Source organism: Scyliorhinus torazame, chromosome 5, assembly GCF_047496885.1.
Source record: "Scyliorhinus torazame isolate Kashiwa2021f chromosome 5, sScyTor2.1, whole genome shotgun sequence".
Taxonomy (NCBI): Eukaryota; Metazoa; Chordata; class Chondrichthyes; order Carcharhiniformes; family Scyliorhinidae; genus Scyliorhinus; species Scyliorhinus torazame.
Genome location: NC_092711.1, coordinates 298,202,657 through 298,217,526, shown reverse-complemented (window position 1 = coordinate 298,217,526; position 14,870 = coordinate 298,202,657). Strand labels below are relative to the sequence as shown.

Genomic DNA, 14,870 nt, shown 5'->3' with positions numbered 1-14,870 from the left:
TAGAATTTTATAGGTTTCTATGAGACCCCCTCATTCTTCTGAACTCCAGTGAATACAATCCTAACCGACTCAATCGCGCCTCATACGTCATTCTTGACATCCCAGGAATCAGTCTGACAAACCTTTGCTGCACTCCCAAGAATATTCTTCCACAGATGTGGGCGACACAGTGGTTAGCACTGTTCCTTAACAGCTCCAGTGTCCCAGGTTCAATTCCAGGCTTGGGTCATTGTCTGTGTGGAGTCTGTACGATCTCCTCGTGTCTGCGTGGGTTTCCTCCGGGTGCTCCGGTTTCCTCCCACAAGTCCTGAAGGACGTGCTGTTAGGTAATTTGGACATCCTGAATTCTCCCTGTGTGTACCTGAGCAGGAATTTGGCGACTCAGGGCTTTTCACAGTAATTTCATTACAGTGTTAATGTAGGCCTACTTGTGACAATAAAGATTATTATTCTTAAGAAGAACAAAACTGCACACCATATTCCAGGTGTGGCCTCTACAGGACTCTGTATGATTGCAACAAGACATCTCTGTTCCTGTGCTTGAATCCTCTTGCTATGAAGGCCAGCATACCATTTCCTTTCTTTACTGCCCACCTGCATGCTTACCTTCAGTGACTGGTGTACGAGGATACCAAGGCCTTGTTGCACATTCCCCTCTCCTAATTTATGGCCATTCAGGTAATAATCTGCTTTCCGTTTTTGTGGCCAAAATGGACAACCTACATTTATCTAAATTATACTGCATCTGCCATACATTTGCCCACTCATTCAACTTGTCCAAGTCACACTAAACGATCTCTGTATCCTCCTCATAGCTCACGCTCCCACCCAGCTTTCTGTCATCTGCAAATTTGGAGATATTACAATTCGTTCCCTCATCAAAATCATTTATATATATTGTGAATAGCTGGGGTCCCAGTATTGATTCCTGCGGTACCCCACAAGTCACTGCCTGTCACTTTGAAAAAGACCCATTTAGTCCTCCTCTTTGTTTCCTGTCTGCCAACCAGTTTTCTATCCATCTCAATACACTATCCCTAATCACATGCTCCTTCCAACAGTGTCAGGGACATAGCTGGAAAGTGCCCTGGCATTCACCCTGGCAGCGTCAATCTGGCACTTCCAAGGTGCTAAGGGCAGTACCAGGTTGGCACTGCCAAGGTTCAGGGGGAGCCGGAAGGCAGAGGGGACATTTGGCGACCCCATAGCGGGTGTCGCTCACTTAGGAGAAACCGGCTTGTTGCCGTCTTTGGGTCCCGCGCACCTCATTCACGGCGCAAATAATCCCAACCTCAAAAAAATGTTGAAGTGTGGTTGGATAGTGATCTGGATCACACCGACCAACCCATCAAGTATTGCACCGTGATTCCCTCCAAAGACCACATTTAGGGCGGGATACTCTGACCGCGCCCGCCCGGCGACCAGAGAATCCCGCCTGAGGTCAATGGACTTTTCCATTTTCTGCCCCCTCACCCGTGTCGACCTTACAGCGGGCGGTGCGGAAATGAAAATGAAATGAAATGAAAATGAAAATCGCTTATTGTCACAAGTAGGCTTGAATGAAATTACTGTGAAAAGCCCCTAGTCGCCACATTCCGGCGCCTGTTTGGGGAGGCTGGTACGGGAATTGAACCGTGCTGCTGGCCTGCCTTGGTCTGCTTTAAAAGCCAGCGATTTAGCCCAGTGTGCTAAACCAGACCCTAGGAAGAATCCAGCCCTTCGAAATTTCTTGGAAGAATTGAGGCCATTGTCTCTTTTTTTCATCTCACTGCAAATTGTTGTCGTATGCACCCGAAATCCAGAGGGAAAAAGAAAAATGTAAACTTTATGGGATCATTACTCTATTTGGAAGAATCAGTCAGGTTAAGCTCTCAGAACAACAGCCTATTCCAAGAGGCATGCCATCACCGCATTATTGCTGCTATCATTGCTACAATGGAACAAAAGTTTTTAAGTACTGTTATTTGTAAACAACAGCCAGTGGTAGCTGATTAAATTGTGCTGCTAATCACACTTTCCATTGATTAAAACAAGGTGATCCAAAATCCAGCTTGGGCCCGCTGCCTTGCCCCTGTGGCTCTGCAGTGTACAGTGGATCCCACTCAGATGCCCTCTTAAGCTGCAGCTCAGAACCCGAGTTAGAACGGTTAATCCACAAAGGTTAGCTGAGGTATACACCATGCGTGCAAGGGACTGATTTTATCTAATGCTTCTAATCCAGTTACCAGCCAGTTTGGTACAATTTATTGTTCATTCCCTTCCAACAGAATATGATTGTGGTTTTAGAAAATAAATTCAACTGTAATTTAAACCAAATGCACTCTGCAAAATACATGCAAGGAGAAAGGATATAAATGTCCCTAAAACACAGCTTGGCAGTTGCTTTAGTATACACTTCTCACTCTCATTTAACATTGCTCTTGTCAGTTAAGAATTAGAACTGCACGTGTATATTGAAGAGCTGAAGCATTTGCAAAAATACCATTTCGACACTAATGAATAATCTTGAAAAAGGGTGGTTTTGTTTCTCTTGCTAGCTTCTTTTTAAAGTTCACATCAAAAATGATTGCAAAGTAAAAGATTTCAGTACTAACCAATAGCATGAGTAATGGAAACTTTAAGCAAAGATATAACAACTTGGGTAGCCAGCGTGGAAACAGTTAAGTGGAAGCAACATTCAACATATTTTAAAATGACCACATCCTTTCCATTTAAGTGTGAGTAAAATACTTGCAGTCACTTTATTTGTTTTGTGCTCCAAAGTATCCGCACAGCTTGGATGAGAGCACTTTCACCCCCATAGACGATAGACAAATAGGAACATGGAATATTGTTGGAGATGCTTTCGCTGAGATGATGTGCTAAACTGAAACCCTTGTCTTAACTGAAACCCGAGATGTAAAAGATCCAAAGACATTATTCCAAGAAGAGTAGAGTTCCACCAGTGTACTGGTCAATATTTCTGCCTTGCTTCAGTTTCATCTATTCACTTGCTCTCTATGGGACCTTACTGAGTGCAAATTGGCTGCCTTGTTTGCCAACGCAACAACGTGGATTACAACTCCAAATTAATTAATTGATTCTAAAACACACCGGGTTGCGATAAGACTGAACGGCATCTTTATTTTTGGGGGGGGAAGAAAGAAAATGTGTCTGTTAGTCAAAATGGCAACGAGGAAATTAGCAAATGGGAGCTATTGCTCGCGATTGTTTGAGGAAATGCAAAGTGTTATCGGTGCTGGCAATCTTTGTCATATACAGGAAGTATTAGGCCCAAAAAAGAATCGCTGTTAAATGCCATGCAGAGTGTTTAAAACTAGGTCACAATACCTTCTCCAGTGGAGACCTGGCATGACAATACTCTGGTCAGACAGCTGGAGTTTCAGTTTACAATTTCCCAAAGAAGGTAGTTCAGTTGACTCACAGAAGCTCACTATTTTCCCACAACAGTGGTGGTTCTTGAATCCAAAATCAAACCTTTGCCTCGGTCACAGAGAATTTGAGAAACTAGAATCTTGATTTATCGGAATGGGTTTACAAAATCAAACAGAAGAAAAATGTTTCTAACAGTCGAACCTTTGCCGGTACTCTTCCATAGGAACAAACCAAACAATTCTTAATGTAAGGTTCTCCACAGCCCTTTGAACCATGCTCAGTCATCGGCTGTGTGGCTGAGTTTCAATCTTTGCATTGTACGTTGTTTGCTGATCTCAGCTTGTGCGACAGTCTAGGGGTGCAAGAAACCAGAAACGCGAGTATATTGGGGCTAGACAATAGGGATTTTCAAAGGAGCCTTAGAAGAAGAACCTGAAGACGTCACAACAGAGGATAGGTATCAGAAATGCAATGGGTGTGGTTTAAACGGCTCTTGAAAATTAATCCGATAAAGTACCACAACAGAGACCTGTAGATGGTGGCATGCTAAACTAAAGAGAGTGCAACCACATGAATAGAAAGATTTTTTGCAAGGAGGGGCAGAGGGACCAGAGCTGGGGTTTAAGACAGTTTCTCAAGCTGGCAAGATGTAGTGAGTGGTATCCCACATGGAGCTGGACTGACTGCTCAATGTATGCTAATTCACTGTGTCTCTTGCTAGTGCAAAATGGCCAAACAAGGTGGACACAGATACCCATCTGCACTTGTGCACTTGTCCACGCATTCTCAGAAAGACTGGTGAGATCGTTGGCCAAAGACCCAATGCTAGTGAAACCCGTCTTTAAAAAAAACTTGCGTGAAAGAGGTGAGGAGAATGTTAAAACAATCAGATAAATTTGTTTCCCCTTCCCGATTGCATAAGCAAAGAGCAGAAAAAACCCGAAATGGCGTGGGATGTGTACATAACTGCTGTGACAAGCCTGTTGCAGTGAATTAAGTTGGAGATCGCGGGAAAAGGGGTACCTAGCTTTTTGCCCACATCTACCTTTCTGTGTCAAGATTTTTTTGTGGAAATTTGTTTCTGTTAGACTGCAAGCTTTTTTTTTAAGCTGGCGGTCGATTTAATTTCTTTTTGGTTTTGATTCGGATCGCCGTCGCTGGAAATTACGTCACTGAGTAAAGTGGTCCAACTGCGCATGCACCACATTGGCAGCAAATGCAGCCGTAAATTATATTAAAATACACAAGTGATGTGCAATGTTTAATTGAGTACTTAGAGCACTTATAAAGGGAAACTTCCATGGCCACGTTCATGCCTGGGTAAATCTGGAGATGGAATACACGGTGTCAACTGACACACTTGAGGCCTTCTGCAACTGGTGGGCACCTCAGGGGTTGGAGAGTTTCTCAACCCCCAAAATGATGGACGGGATTCTGCCGTAATCAGCGGGGCGGGCAACTCCGGCGGGACAGAGTAGCGTGAACCACTCCGGCGTCGGGCCGCCCCAAAGGTGCGGAATCCTCCACACCTTCAGGGGCTAGGCCCGCCCCGGAGTGGCTTGCGCCCCACCGGCCAGTGGGAAAGGGGTTTGGAAGACGGCGGGGGCGGGATTCACGCCGACCTCCGGCGATTCTCCGACCCGGCGGGGGGTCGAGAATCCCGCCCGATATTTTAATTTGCCCACTGGGTCTGGAGTGCATCATCGGCTCCCACAATGTCATTTTGATTCAGCCTGATATGTTGGTTTTGTCCTTTTGATATAGTTCACCTTCAAGTCACTATCAACTTAGTTTAATTTGCTAATTAGTATTTCCTATAGTTAATTGGCTTCAACCAAACGAGTATAAAAGGAAACTGCTGACACACTTGGTTAGTAGTTAATAGGTAGGAAGCAGACATTTGCAATGCTGTGTTCTGTAAACAAAACAACTATTCAGAAAAGGATTTGCATCTAGTTTCATACATCTGTCTTGGGATATATTTGTGGCTGGCAAGACTTGAGGCAAAGGGGATCAAAGGATATGGGGGGAGGGGGGATTTGGCGATTGAGTTGGATGATCAGCCATGATCATAACGAATGGTGGAGCAGGCTCAAAGGGCTGACTGGCCTTGTCCTGCTCCTATTTTCAATGTTTCTAAGATGTTTAGATCCTTGCACACAAAGGTTCTGGACTTAGGAATTGAAAGAAAAATATTAAAGTTCTATCACAGGTTGAGGGCATGGCTGGTTAGGCCAGCAATCCCTAAATGCCCTTGAGAAGGTGGTGGAGAGACACCTTCTTGAACCACTGCAGCCCATGTGCCGTCCTTATTTGGCTTGGCCGATATATGGCTCTAGGTCCACAGTACGTGGATCTGTCCTCTGAGATGGCATCGGTTCGTTAAGTTGTCAAAAATGTGACTCACCGCCACGTTTGCAAGTGCAATAAGGGATAGAAATAAATGCAACACCCACATCTTGGAAATTAATAAAAGAAAACCGGGAGAGATGGGATTCAAAAGTATGAAGGCAAACCGTTGTATTGTTAATGGAGAGGCAATTGGTTGGAGGTATCCAGGCAAATAGTTTTGAAGGCTCGGGGCAAGCCATCTATCGGAGGTGCTACCAATTGTGCGTAGATGTGGTCTGCAGAAGCAAAGTATTCATACTTTGATTAAAATTATATGTTGAGTGCTTCTTTGCATTTTGAGGATAATACGGAAACAGTTTAAGCACCTTTATTCCAATAATAAGTGTTCTTTTCACTTTGCAAAATGGTTTGTCTGTGAAAATTGCAGCTTTGCTCTCTTTGTTGGCAGTTTGTGAATTAAAGAATATCGCTTCAAATTCACAGTGACGATTTTAATGAGATTCAAACAAACAGACAAAAATGAAACTCAGAAACCTTGCATCAAATATATAATTTTTCTGTTTAAATTACACATTGCATTTCACAATAATTAAAACGTACTGGTTCAATGGACACAGCTCATTTGGTTCAGACGTGGTGCAATTGAAATCATGATGATGTATTCCGTTATTTAAACGTAAATGTTGACAGAAAGTTTTCTGGAGCTTCAATGCATCCAAATATGTTAATTAAACAAATGTCTTGGAGGTCAACAACTGGCCATCCTCATGTACAGAGAGTGCATGGCTTGTACATAATGGCTGTGATTTTTCTTCGCCATCCAACCTCAAAACTGGGCAGGATAACAGTGAAGATTGAAGGGAAATGTTGAATTGAGGCCTACTGTCACATCACTGTCCGACCACTATTTATTTTTCCCTCCCAGAACTATCGCTGGTTTCTCCTTTTCCACATGCGAATTGGTCGTTGGAAGGCAGCTTGTCCAGCCCGGATCCCAAGTAAAATTCCCCGCTTCCCAAGACTGCCATGAGAAAGGTTCCAGTAGGCCCCAGAAAGTGGTAGTGACAGTCCTCGGGTTCTCCCATGGAGGAGAGGTTTGTAGAGACCTCGGCCGGATTCTCTGGCTTTCCAGCCACCAGGTTCTTGGCAGCGCGCCATTCGCTGGCGGTGGCATTCTCTATTCCCACTGCTTGTCAATGGGATTTCCCGTTGAAGCCACTCCACTTAAGGAAGGTTGTAAAGGAGATTCAGACAAGGCTTACTAAATTGATACGTGGCATGGGTTAGTTGTCTTATGAGGTTAGGTTGGAAAGGCTGGGCTTGTTTCCACTAAAGTTTAGAAGAGTGAGGGATGACTTGATGAAATCCTGAATGATCTTGACAAGGTGGATGTGGAAAGGATGTTTCATCTTGTGGGTGAATCAAGAATTAGGGGGCACTGTTTTAAACTTAAGGGGCATGCTAGAGATGAGGAGAGTCACTCAGGGTTGTGTGACTTTGGAACTCTCTGCCGCAGAAGGCAGTGGAGGCAGGGTCATTGATTAATGGAGGTAGATAGATTCTTGTTAGGTAAGGAAATCAAAGGTTTTTGTCGATGGGTGGGAATGTGGAATGCTAAACACAAACAGATCAGCCATGATCTTATTCAATGGCGGAGCTGGCTCGAGGAGCCTACTTCTACTCCTATTGTGTTTGTACAACTGTGGTTGGTCAATAAGACAGTCCTGTATCACCTTGTCAAGGGGAACTGGGATGGGCAACAAATACTGGACTTATGAGAGGTGCTTACGTCCCAGAAAAACATTTTTTTTAAATTCAGTGAATCAAGTTATATGGGGCAAGTGCGGGAAATTGGAGTTGATGTATAACTTTAGCTGTGATCTTACTGAATGGTTGAGCTCGAGGGGTCGAATGGCTGAGTTGGTGCGAGAGGTCGAATGGCCTACTCTGACTATTATTTTTTATGTTCTTCTGTGCCAGCCTAACTCTTATCACTGAGGACAAATGACCAATTTTTGGACCTCGGTCAATATTTATCTATGAGGTTCATTGGAAAGGAAATTCGAAGGGGGGAGGGGGTGCATAAGGGTAGCATGGTAGCACAGTGGTTAGCACTGTCGCTTCACAGCACCAGGGTCCCGGGTTCGAATCCCACTTGGGTCACTGTCTGTGTAGAGTCTGCACGTTCTCCCTGTGTCTGCGTGGGTTTCCTCCGGGTGCTCCGGTTCCCTCCCGCAAGTCCAGAAAAACGTGCTTGTTAGGCGAATTGAACATTCTGAATTCTCCGTCTGTGTACCCGAGCAGGCGCCGGAGTGTGGTGACTAGGGGATTTTCACAGTAACTTCATTGTAGTGTTAATGTAAGCCTACTTGTTAATAATAAAGATTATTATAAGAGGCAGACAATTCACCAGTGCCCGCTTCATACCTCCCACCGAAGTTAAAATTTCAGGAGAAGGCAAACAAAATGCTTGGTTTTATCTCCAGAAAAATAGATTAGAGAAGCAAAATGATATTGCTGTATATGCTGAAGACCTTGGAATACTGTAAGCAGATTTGTCCTTGCATCAGATTCTATCAGATTCAATCAACTTCCTCCAATCAACTTTCTACGCAGTCAGAGTTACAGTCTCAGGCATGAACTCTTCGATTCATCTCACCCATCTATCCAAGAATCCTCCTGAAGTTTTTTTAGGAACCCATTTATTTGAAAAATGCATTTAGTTCCTTCATGAGATTCATAAAGATCGTCTTCTATCATGAATCCAGTGATCATGCTCACCGCCTTTTCCGTTAAAATTTCCATCTGCATTTGTTAGTTACTTCTGTTATCCTCACATTTCAAGACAAATTAAAGACAACTGCTGGATCCCGATGACATGGAAATAAATCCAATAAATTCACCCAGAGAATTTCGAAGTGTTGTCCCCAGCAGGACAAGTGGTGAGATTCCCATCAGGTGAGTCAGTGCGAACCAGATCGCAATCCACCCACACTTAATTGTTTTTTTTTGAGCTTGGGGAGATTTCCGCTGAGAAAGAGATGTGCAGGATCTAAAGACGCCGGCCAGGCAACCCTACAGATCCCCCCTCCATGCTCCCTACTCGCAGGCAGAGATCCCCCTCACCCACACTCACAGGACACGGGCCCCTATCACCCCAATCGCTGGTACCAGAATCCACCGTCATCCCCCCCCACCCCCTCCCAAAGTGAGTGACACCCACAACGGGATCACCGAAGGCCCCCCACTGGTTCGAGGCCTCTACTCTTTTCAGGCCCCCCTCTTAAGGACCCCCTCCAAGCCTCTTCACAATGTCCCCTTTCACCACCATGGCCCCTATCAAGCCCTGCCTCTTGGCAGTGTCCCATGGCCCCCTGACAGTGCCAACCTGGCACGCTGGCAGTGCCAACCAGGTTGGAAGGATTTCAACACCAGGGGGACATGCAAGGGCACTGCCCTGCCTATCCCCAACCACCCAATGTCTCCAATGCCCTCTGAGCCCCCTGGTGTGGTCATCACATCCTGTCTCCATTGATGGAGATCAGCAGTGGCTTCTGCTGGTCTCACGCTGTGCCAGTGGGAGAAAAGACTCTCCCAAGCTGAGGGACTCAGGCAAAAATCCGAAAATGCATATTCAAAGAGCTATTTAAATGTACTATGATAAAATCAAATTATTGTGGATGCTGGAATCTGAAAGAAAAACAGAAAATGCGAGAAAATCTCAGCGGGTCTGACAACATCTGTGGAGAGAGAATAGAGCCAATGTTTAGAATCTGGATCACTCTTCATCAGAACGGGGAATGTTCTATAAATGGATTCTCTGGCATACCAAAAGGATGGCTTCCACAGGTCACATGACCACAGGATTGGCCCTTTGTTATGGAAGCTACTAATTGCAGTTAGAAGAGCAAAATAATTCCTCTCTCAGCCTATGGGATCTCCCACCTCACTGTGCAGACTGCTTGTAAGCACAAAACCAGGGAACTCGCAGATTGAATCATGTTATGCCTGTAGAGGAGCTAACAGACGCATCTTGCACCTGTGACTGGCCAGGTCAATTTCAATAGGGGACACTTGAGGGGACAAAATGACATCATTTGCATCTAATAGGTTTACCCTTCTAGCTGAGTCAGAAGATCTGTCTATATAATGACTTCCCATCACCAGACCCGCAATTCGGATGGTAACTCTTTCAACAGAAAATGACTGGGACATGATCAGTCCTGAAATCAAAACCAATTCCAAACACTGGGTAAACATTCCTTTTGAAGTCACGGTGGAGAAAGAAGGTCATGTGACTCGAGTTACCATTTTGAAATCTCTATCGGCCTTTGTAAACTGAGAAATCCTCAAACTGCTCTTTCAATTTCAACTGAATGTCTCCAGCAACTTGGTTTGGAACTATCTCTCAACTCATTGAATCCTGCTTGATTTTAAAAGTCTCTGATCAACACTTGCCAAACATTCCAAGAACAGAAAGCCCATTGTGATACAGCATTATACGATTCAAAGGTTTTCATGTTGTCGTCTCCAAACAGAAACTTGTCGGGTCTGAACTCTGTCATGAGGAAATACTCTCTGGATTTTGACTTCTCAGACTTGGGAAATTACATGAACGAATATTCATTTCAGTGGTTCTTGTACTATTTCTATCCATAGTTGTAAAACTCTTTTTTCTATCCCCTTTTGTGTGTGTGTGTGGGTGTTCGTGCACGTGTGGTGGAGTGGGACATTGCTACTACGGGATTTTGAATGTGAAATAAACTAACCTTCTGAGTTAATAATAACACAAGTTGCTGTGAGCTATTAGTAAATTGAATCACACAAGCCAAGGTTTAGGAAAACACATCACAACATACTTGAAAAATAGTTATAAACGCCTTCTGCATACGAACATTGGACGAGGGGAAAGAAGTACAGTTTGCCCATCCCTCTCCCATCTTTAACAGAATAAAATATCACATCTGGTAAGGCCCACTCTCACCATAATTCTGAACATTTTCTGCTTGAACCCCAAATTGGATGACAAACTATCAGAATATTTGTTTTGAAAGTTTCCTATATCACCCTTGGTCCTTCCATAAACATTAATGGATACTTACAGCAGACAAAGTGCATATGCTCCAGTTACTGACTCACTGCCCCTCACCAGGAAACTCCCATCCATTCCGGCTTTGGCTAGCAGCTCCTCAGCTTGGGCTCGGCTGATGTCCAAATGATACCATGGCGGACTTGCCACAGCCATTCTGTCCACACCCAATGCAAACCGATCGATGAGGCCCTGTAAAAAGAAAATAGCCAGCATGAAGAGGAAGAAATCGACGAAGGTGCCAGAAACATCTATGCAATGCTATCATTGGGGTGAATTCTCCACCTCGCCACTTCTTGGCGGCCCACCGTTGCCGGCAGTGGGAATCTCCATTCCCGGCACCAGCCAATGGAATTTCCCATTGTGGCCACCCCTTGCCAACGGGAAACTCAGAGGTGGGGGTGTGCTGCCAGTGGAACGGAGAATCTCTCCGGCGGAGAATTCACCCAATTGGCTTAGTAATGACACTTTTGCCTCTGAGTCAGAAAGCAATATTTCTGAGATTTGAGCACAAAATCTAGAGGATTGGCTAACTGATAGAAGATAAAAAGTTGGGATAAGAGGGACATTTTCAGAATGCCAAATGTAACTAGTGGAGTGTCACAATTATTTACAGTGGGCGAAATTCAACCAAAATATTTCCGAGTGTTATTTTGGGAGGGTTTGGTGGGGTATTTTTCGCCAGCTTTTTGGGTGAGATCCACACCGCTATTCAACCATTCAACTATTCACACTTGGGCCTTTGGGAATCTCTGCCCAGTCAAGCCCACACTGAGAAAGTTTTTCATCACTGGTGAGCTGAACCCGCCACACAGACCGGTTTCTTAGAGATTGGGCTGCCATTTTGAAAGGTGCCCCAATCTCTAAGTGAGCTTGAGAGTCCCCCACACCCTCTACCCATGGGCAATGTCACCTCCCCGCAGAAATAGGCATTACCCCACACATACTCCCCCCCCAAGTGAGGATACCCTGCTATGGGGTCGTTGAGGACCTCCCCCTTTTCAGGTCTCCCCACTTTCGGGCCTCCACCCCCTATTTCAGGCCCCCTCCCTCTTTCAGGACCCCCACCCTTAACTAGCCCCAACCTTTATGAAGCCCCTTCATAGACGCCCTTCACCCACACCAACATTCATAATCCCCGCATCCCACTTTTCATGGACATGGCCACCTCAGGCCTTGACACTTGGCAGTACCACCCTGGCTGTTGGGCACCCTGGCACTGCCACCCTAGCACCCTGGCAGTGCCCCTGCTAGACTGGCAGTACCACCTGGGAACCCTTTGAGTGCCAAGGTGCCCAGGTGCCAGAGGGAGAGCCAGGGGGCCAACCTGCCCTGCCCCTGACCACCCAGGAGTCTCCAATGGTTTGGGAAACCCCCAGGCGTCGTTACACCACGTGTGTGTGGACCAGTGCTAAACGGTGCCTGGTCCAGGTCTTGCTGGGAAGGCCATTAGTTCCCAGGTGCTGGGATAATCTGGCGCAGACGTATTTAAATGAGCCATTGGGACCATTTAAATATGCATATCTAAAACTCACCCAGCGAGTGCAAGATCCGAATCCTGACGTCTCACGAGGTTTGGATGAATCTCGTGCGGAGCTTCAAACGTCATGAATCTCAAGAGATTCAACAGCCTCATTGCGTCACCAAGTCAGGTGTGTTGAGACCAGTAAATTAAGTGAATGTATTTTTGGCAAGTTTATGGATGACACAAAGATAGGTGGGAAGACAAGTGGTGAGGATGACACAAAGGGCGCGATTCCCCCAAAAGGGAACAAAGTCCCCTATCGAGCGCGTTTAGCTGTGTATTTCCTGGCACTCAAAGTACTGAGAAATACACGGCCATTCAACGTGACTCTTGTTGCATCAGGGAGCTGAACGGGGAATGCGTGGCCGAGGCCGCACATAGCCTTTTGTAGTATCATTTAAAAAAGATGTCCTGAACTCCAAGGCCCACGAACCGATCCCTGACCGACCTGGGGGATGGATCCCATAGCCTCAGGCACCTCGGGAATCTGCACATTAGAATGAGGCTAGCTGTCTCGCTTTAATATGCAGATTTGCCAAAAAGTGATCCGCTCACAATGGGCGTGATTTACATCGCAACGTCTCGCGAGATTGCATTGAATCCCGGTAGCGGGGTCTCCCGGCTTTCATCGGTCACGCTACGCCATGGCGAGCTGCTTTTCCGGTGCAGCGTGGCCATTAGATCGCGGCCAAAGAGTCTACAGAGGGACGTAGACAGGTTAGGTGAGGGGACAGAAATTTGGCAGATGGAATACAATATAAGAAAATGTGAGATAATGCACTTTGATAGGAAGAATAAAGGAGCTAAATACTATTTAAATGGAGAAAGACTGCCTAAAGCTGCAAAGCAGAGGGATTTGGGGGTGCTCCATAAATTATGAAAAGTAAACATGCAAGTAATTGAACATAGAACATAGAACATTACAGTGCAGTACAGGCCCTTCGGCCCTCGATGTTGTGCTGACCTGTGAAACCACTCTAAAGCCCATCTACACTATTCCCTTATCGTCCATATGTCTATCCAATGACCATTTGAATGCCCTTAGTGTTTGCGAGTCCACTACTGTTGCAGGCAGGGCATTCCACGCCCTTACTACTCTCTGAGTAAAGAACCTACCTCTGACATCTGTCCTATATCTATCTCCCCTCAATTTAAAGCTATGTCCCCTCGTGCTAGACATCACCATCCGAGGAAAAAGGCTCTCACTGTCCACCCTATCCAATCCTCTGATCATCTTGTATGCCTCAATTAAGTCATCTCTTAACCTTCTTCTCTCTAACAAAAACAGCCTCAACTCAACCAGCCTTTCCTCATAAGATCTTCCCTCCATACCAGGCAACATTCTGGTAAATCTCCACTGCACCCTTTCCAATGCTTCCACATCCTTCCTACAATGCGGCGACCAGAATTGCACGCAATACTCCAAATGCAGCCGCACCAGAGTTTTGTACAGCTGCAACATGACCTCATGGCTCCGAAACTCAATCCCTCTACCAATAAAAGCTGACACACCATACGCCTTCTTAACAACCCTCTCAACCTGGGTGGCAACTTTCAGGGATCTATGTACATGGACACCGAGATCTCTCTGCTCATCCACACTGCCAAGAATCTTACCATTGGCCCAGTACTCTGTCTTCCTGTTATTCCTTCCAAAATGAATCACCTCACACTTTTCTGCATTAAACTCCATTTGCCACCTCTCAGCCCAGCGCTGCAGCTTATCGATGTCCCTCTGTAACTTGTAACATCCTTCCGCACTGTCTACAACTCCACCGACTTTAGTGTCATCTGCAAATTTACTCACCCATCCTTCTACGCCCTTCTCCAGGTCATTTATAAAAATGACAAACAGCAGTGGCCCCAAATCAGATCCTTGTGGTACACCACTAGTAACTGGACTCCAGTCTGAACATTTCCCATCAACCACCACCCTTTGTCTTCTTCCAGCTAGCCAATTTCTGATCTAAACTGCTAAATCATCCTGAATCCCATGCCTCCGTATTTTCTGCATTAGTCTACCGTGGGGAACCTTATCAAACGCTTTACTGAAATCCATATACACCACATCAACTGCTTTACCCTCATCCACCTGCTTGGTCACCTTCTCAAAGAACTCAATAAGGTTTGTGAGGCATGACCTACCCTTCACAAAACCGTGTTGACTATCTCTAATCAAATTATTCCTTTCCAGATGATTATACATCCTATCTCTTTAAACCTTTCCAAGGTTTTGCCCACATCAGAAGTAAGGCTCACTGGTCTATAGTTACCGGGGTTGTCTCTACTCCCCTTCTTGAACAAGGGGACAACATTTGCTATCCTCCAGTCTTCTGGCACTATTCCTGTAGACAAAGAAGACTTAAAGATCAAAGCCAACGGCTCAGCAATCTCCTCCCTAGCTTCCCAGAGAATCCTAGGATAAATTCCATCCGGCCCAGGGGACTTATCTATTTTCACACTTTCCAGAATTGCTAACACCTCCTCCTTATGAACCTCAAGCCCTTCTAGTCTAGTAGCCTGAATCTC

The 14,870-nt window shown here is 45.4% G+C and overlaps 1 protein-coding gene across 1 annotated transcript in view; it reads right to left on the bottom strand.

Annotated features, from left to right (window-relative positions):
- LOC140421238 (phosphatidylinositol 3,4,5-trisphosphate 5-phosphatase 2A-like) overlaps window positions 1–14,870 on the bottom strand; it is a 189,888-nt gene that overhangs the window by 157,159 nt on the left and 17,859 nt on the right. Inside the window, exon 2 of the mRNA XM_072505798.1 lies at window positions 10,830–11,008. Within this exon, the coding sequence (XP_072361899.1) occupies window positions 10,830–10,972 (143 nt within the window). The 5' untranslated portion in view covers window positions 10,973–11,008. The remainder of the gene's footprint in view (window positions 1–10,829; window positions 11,009–14,870) is intronic.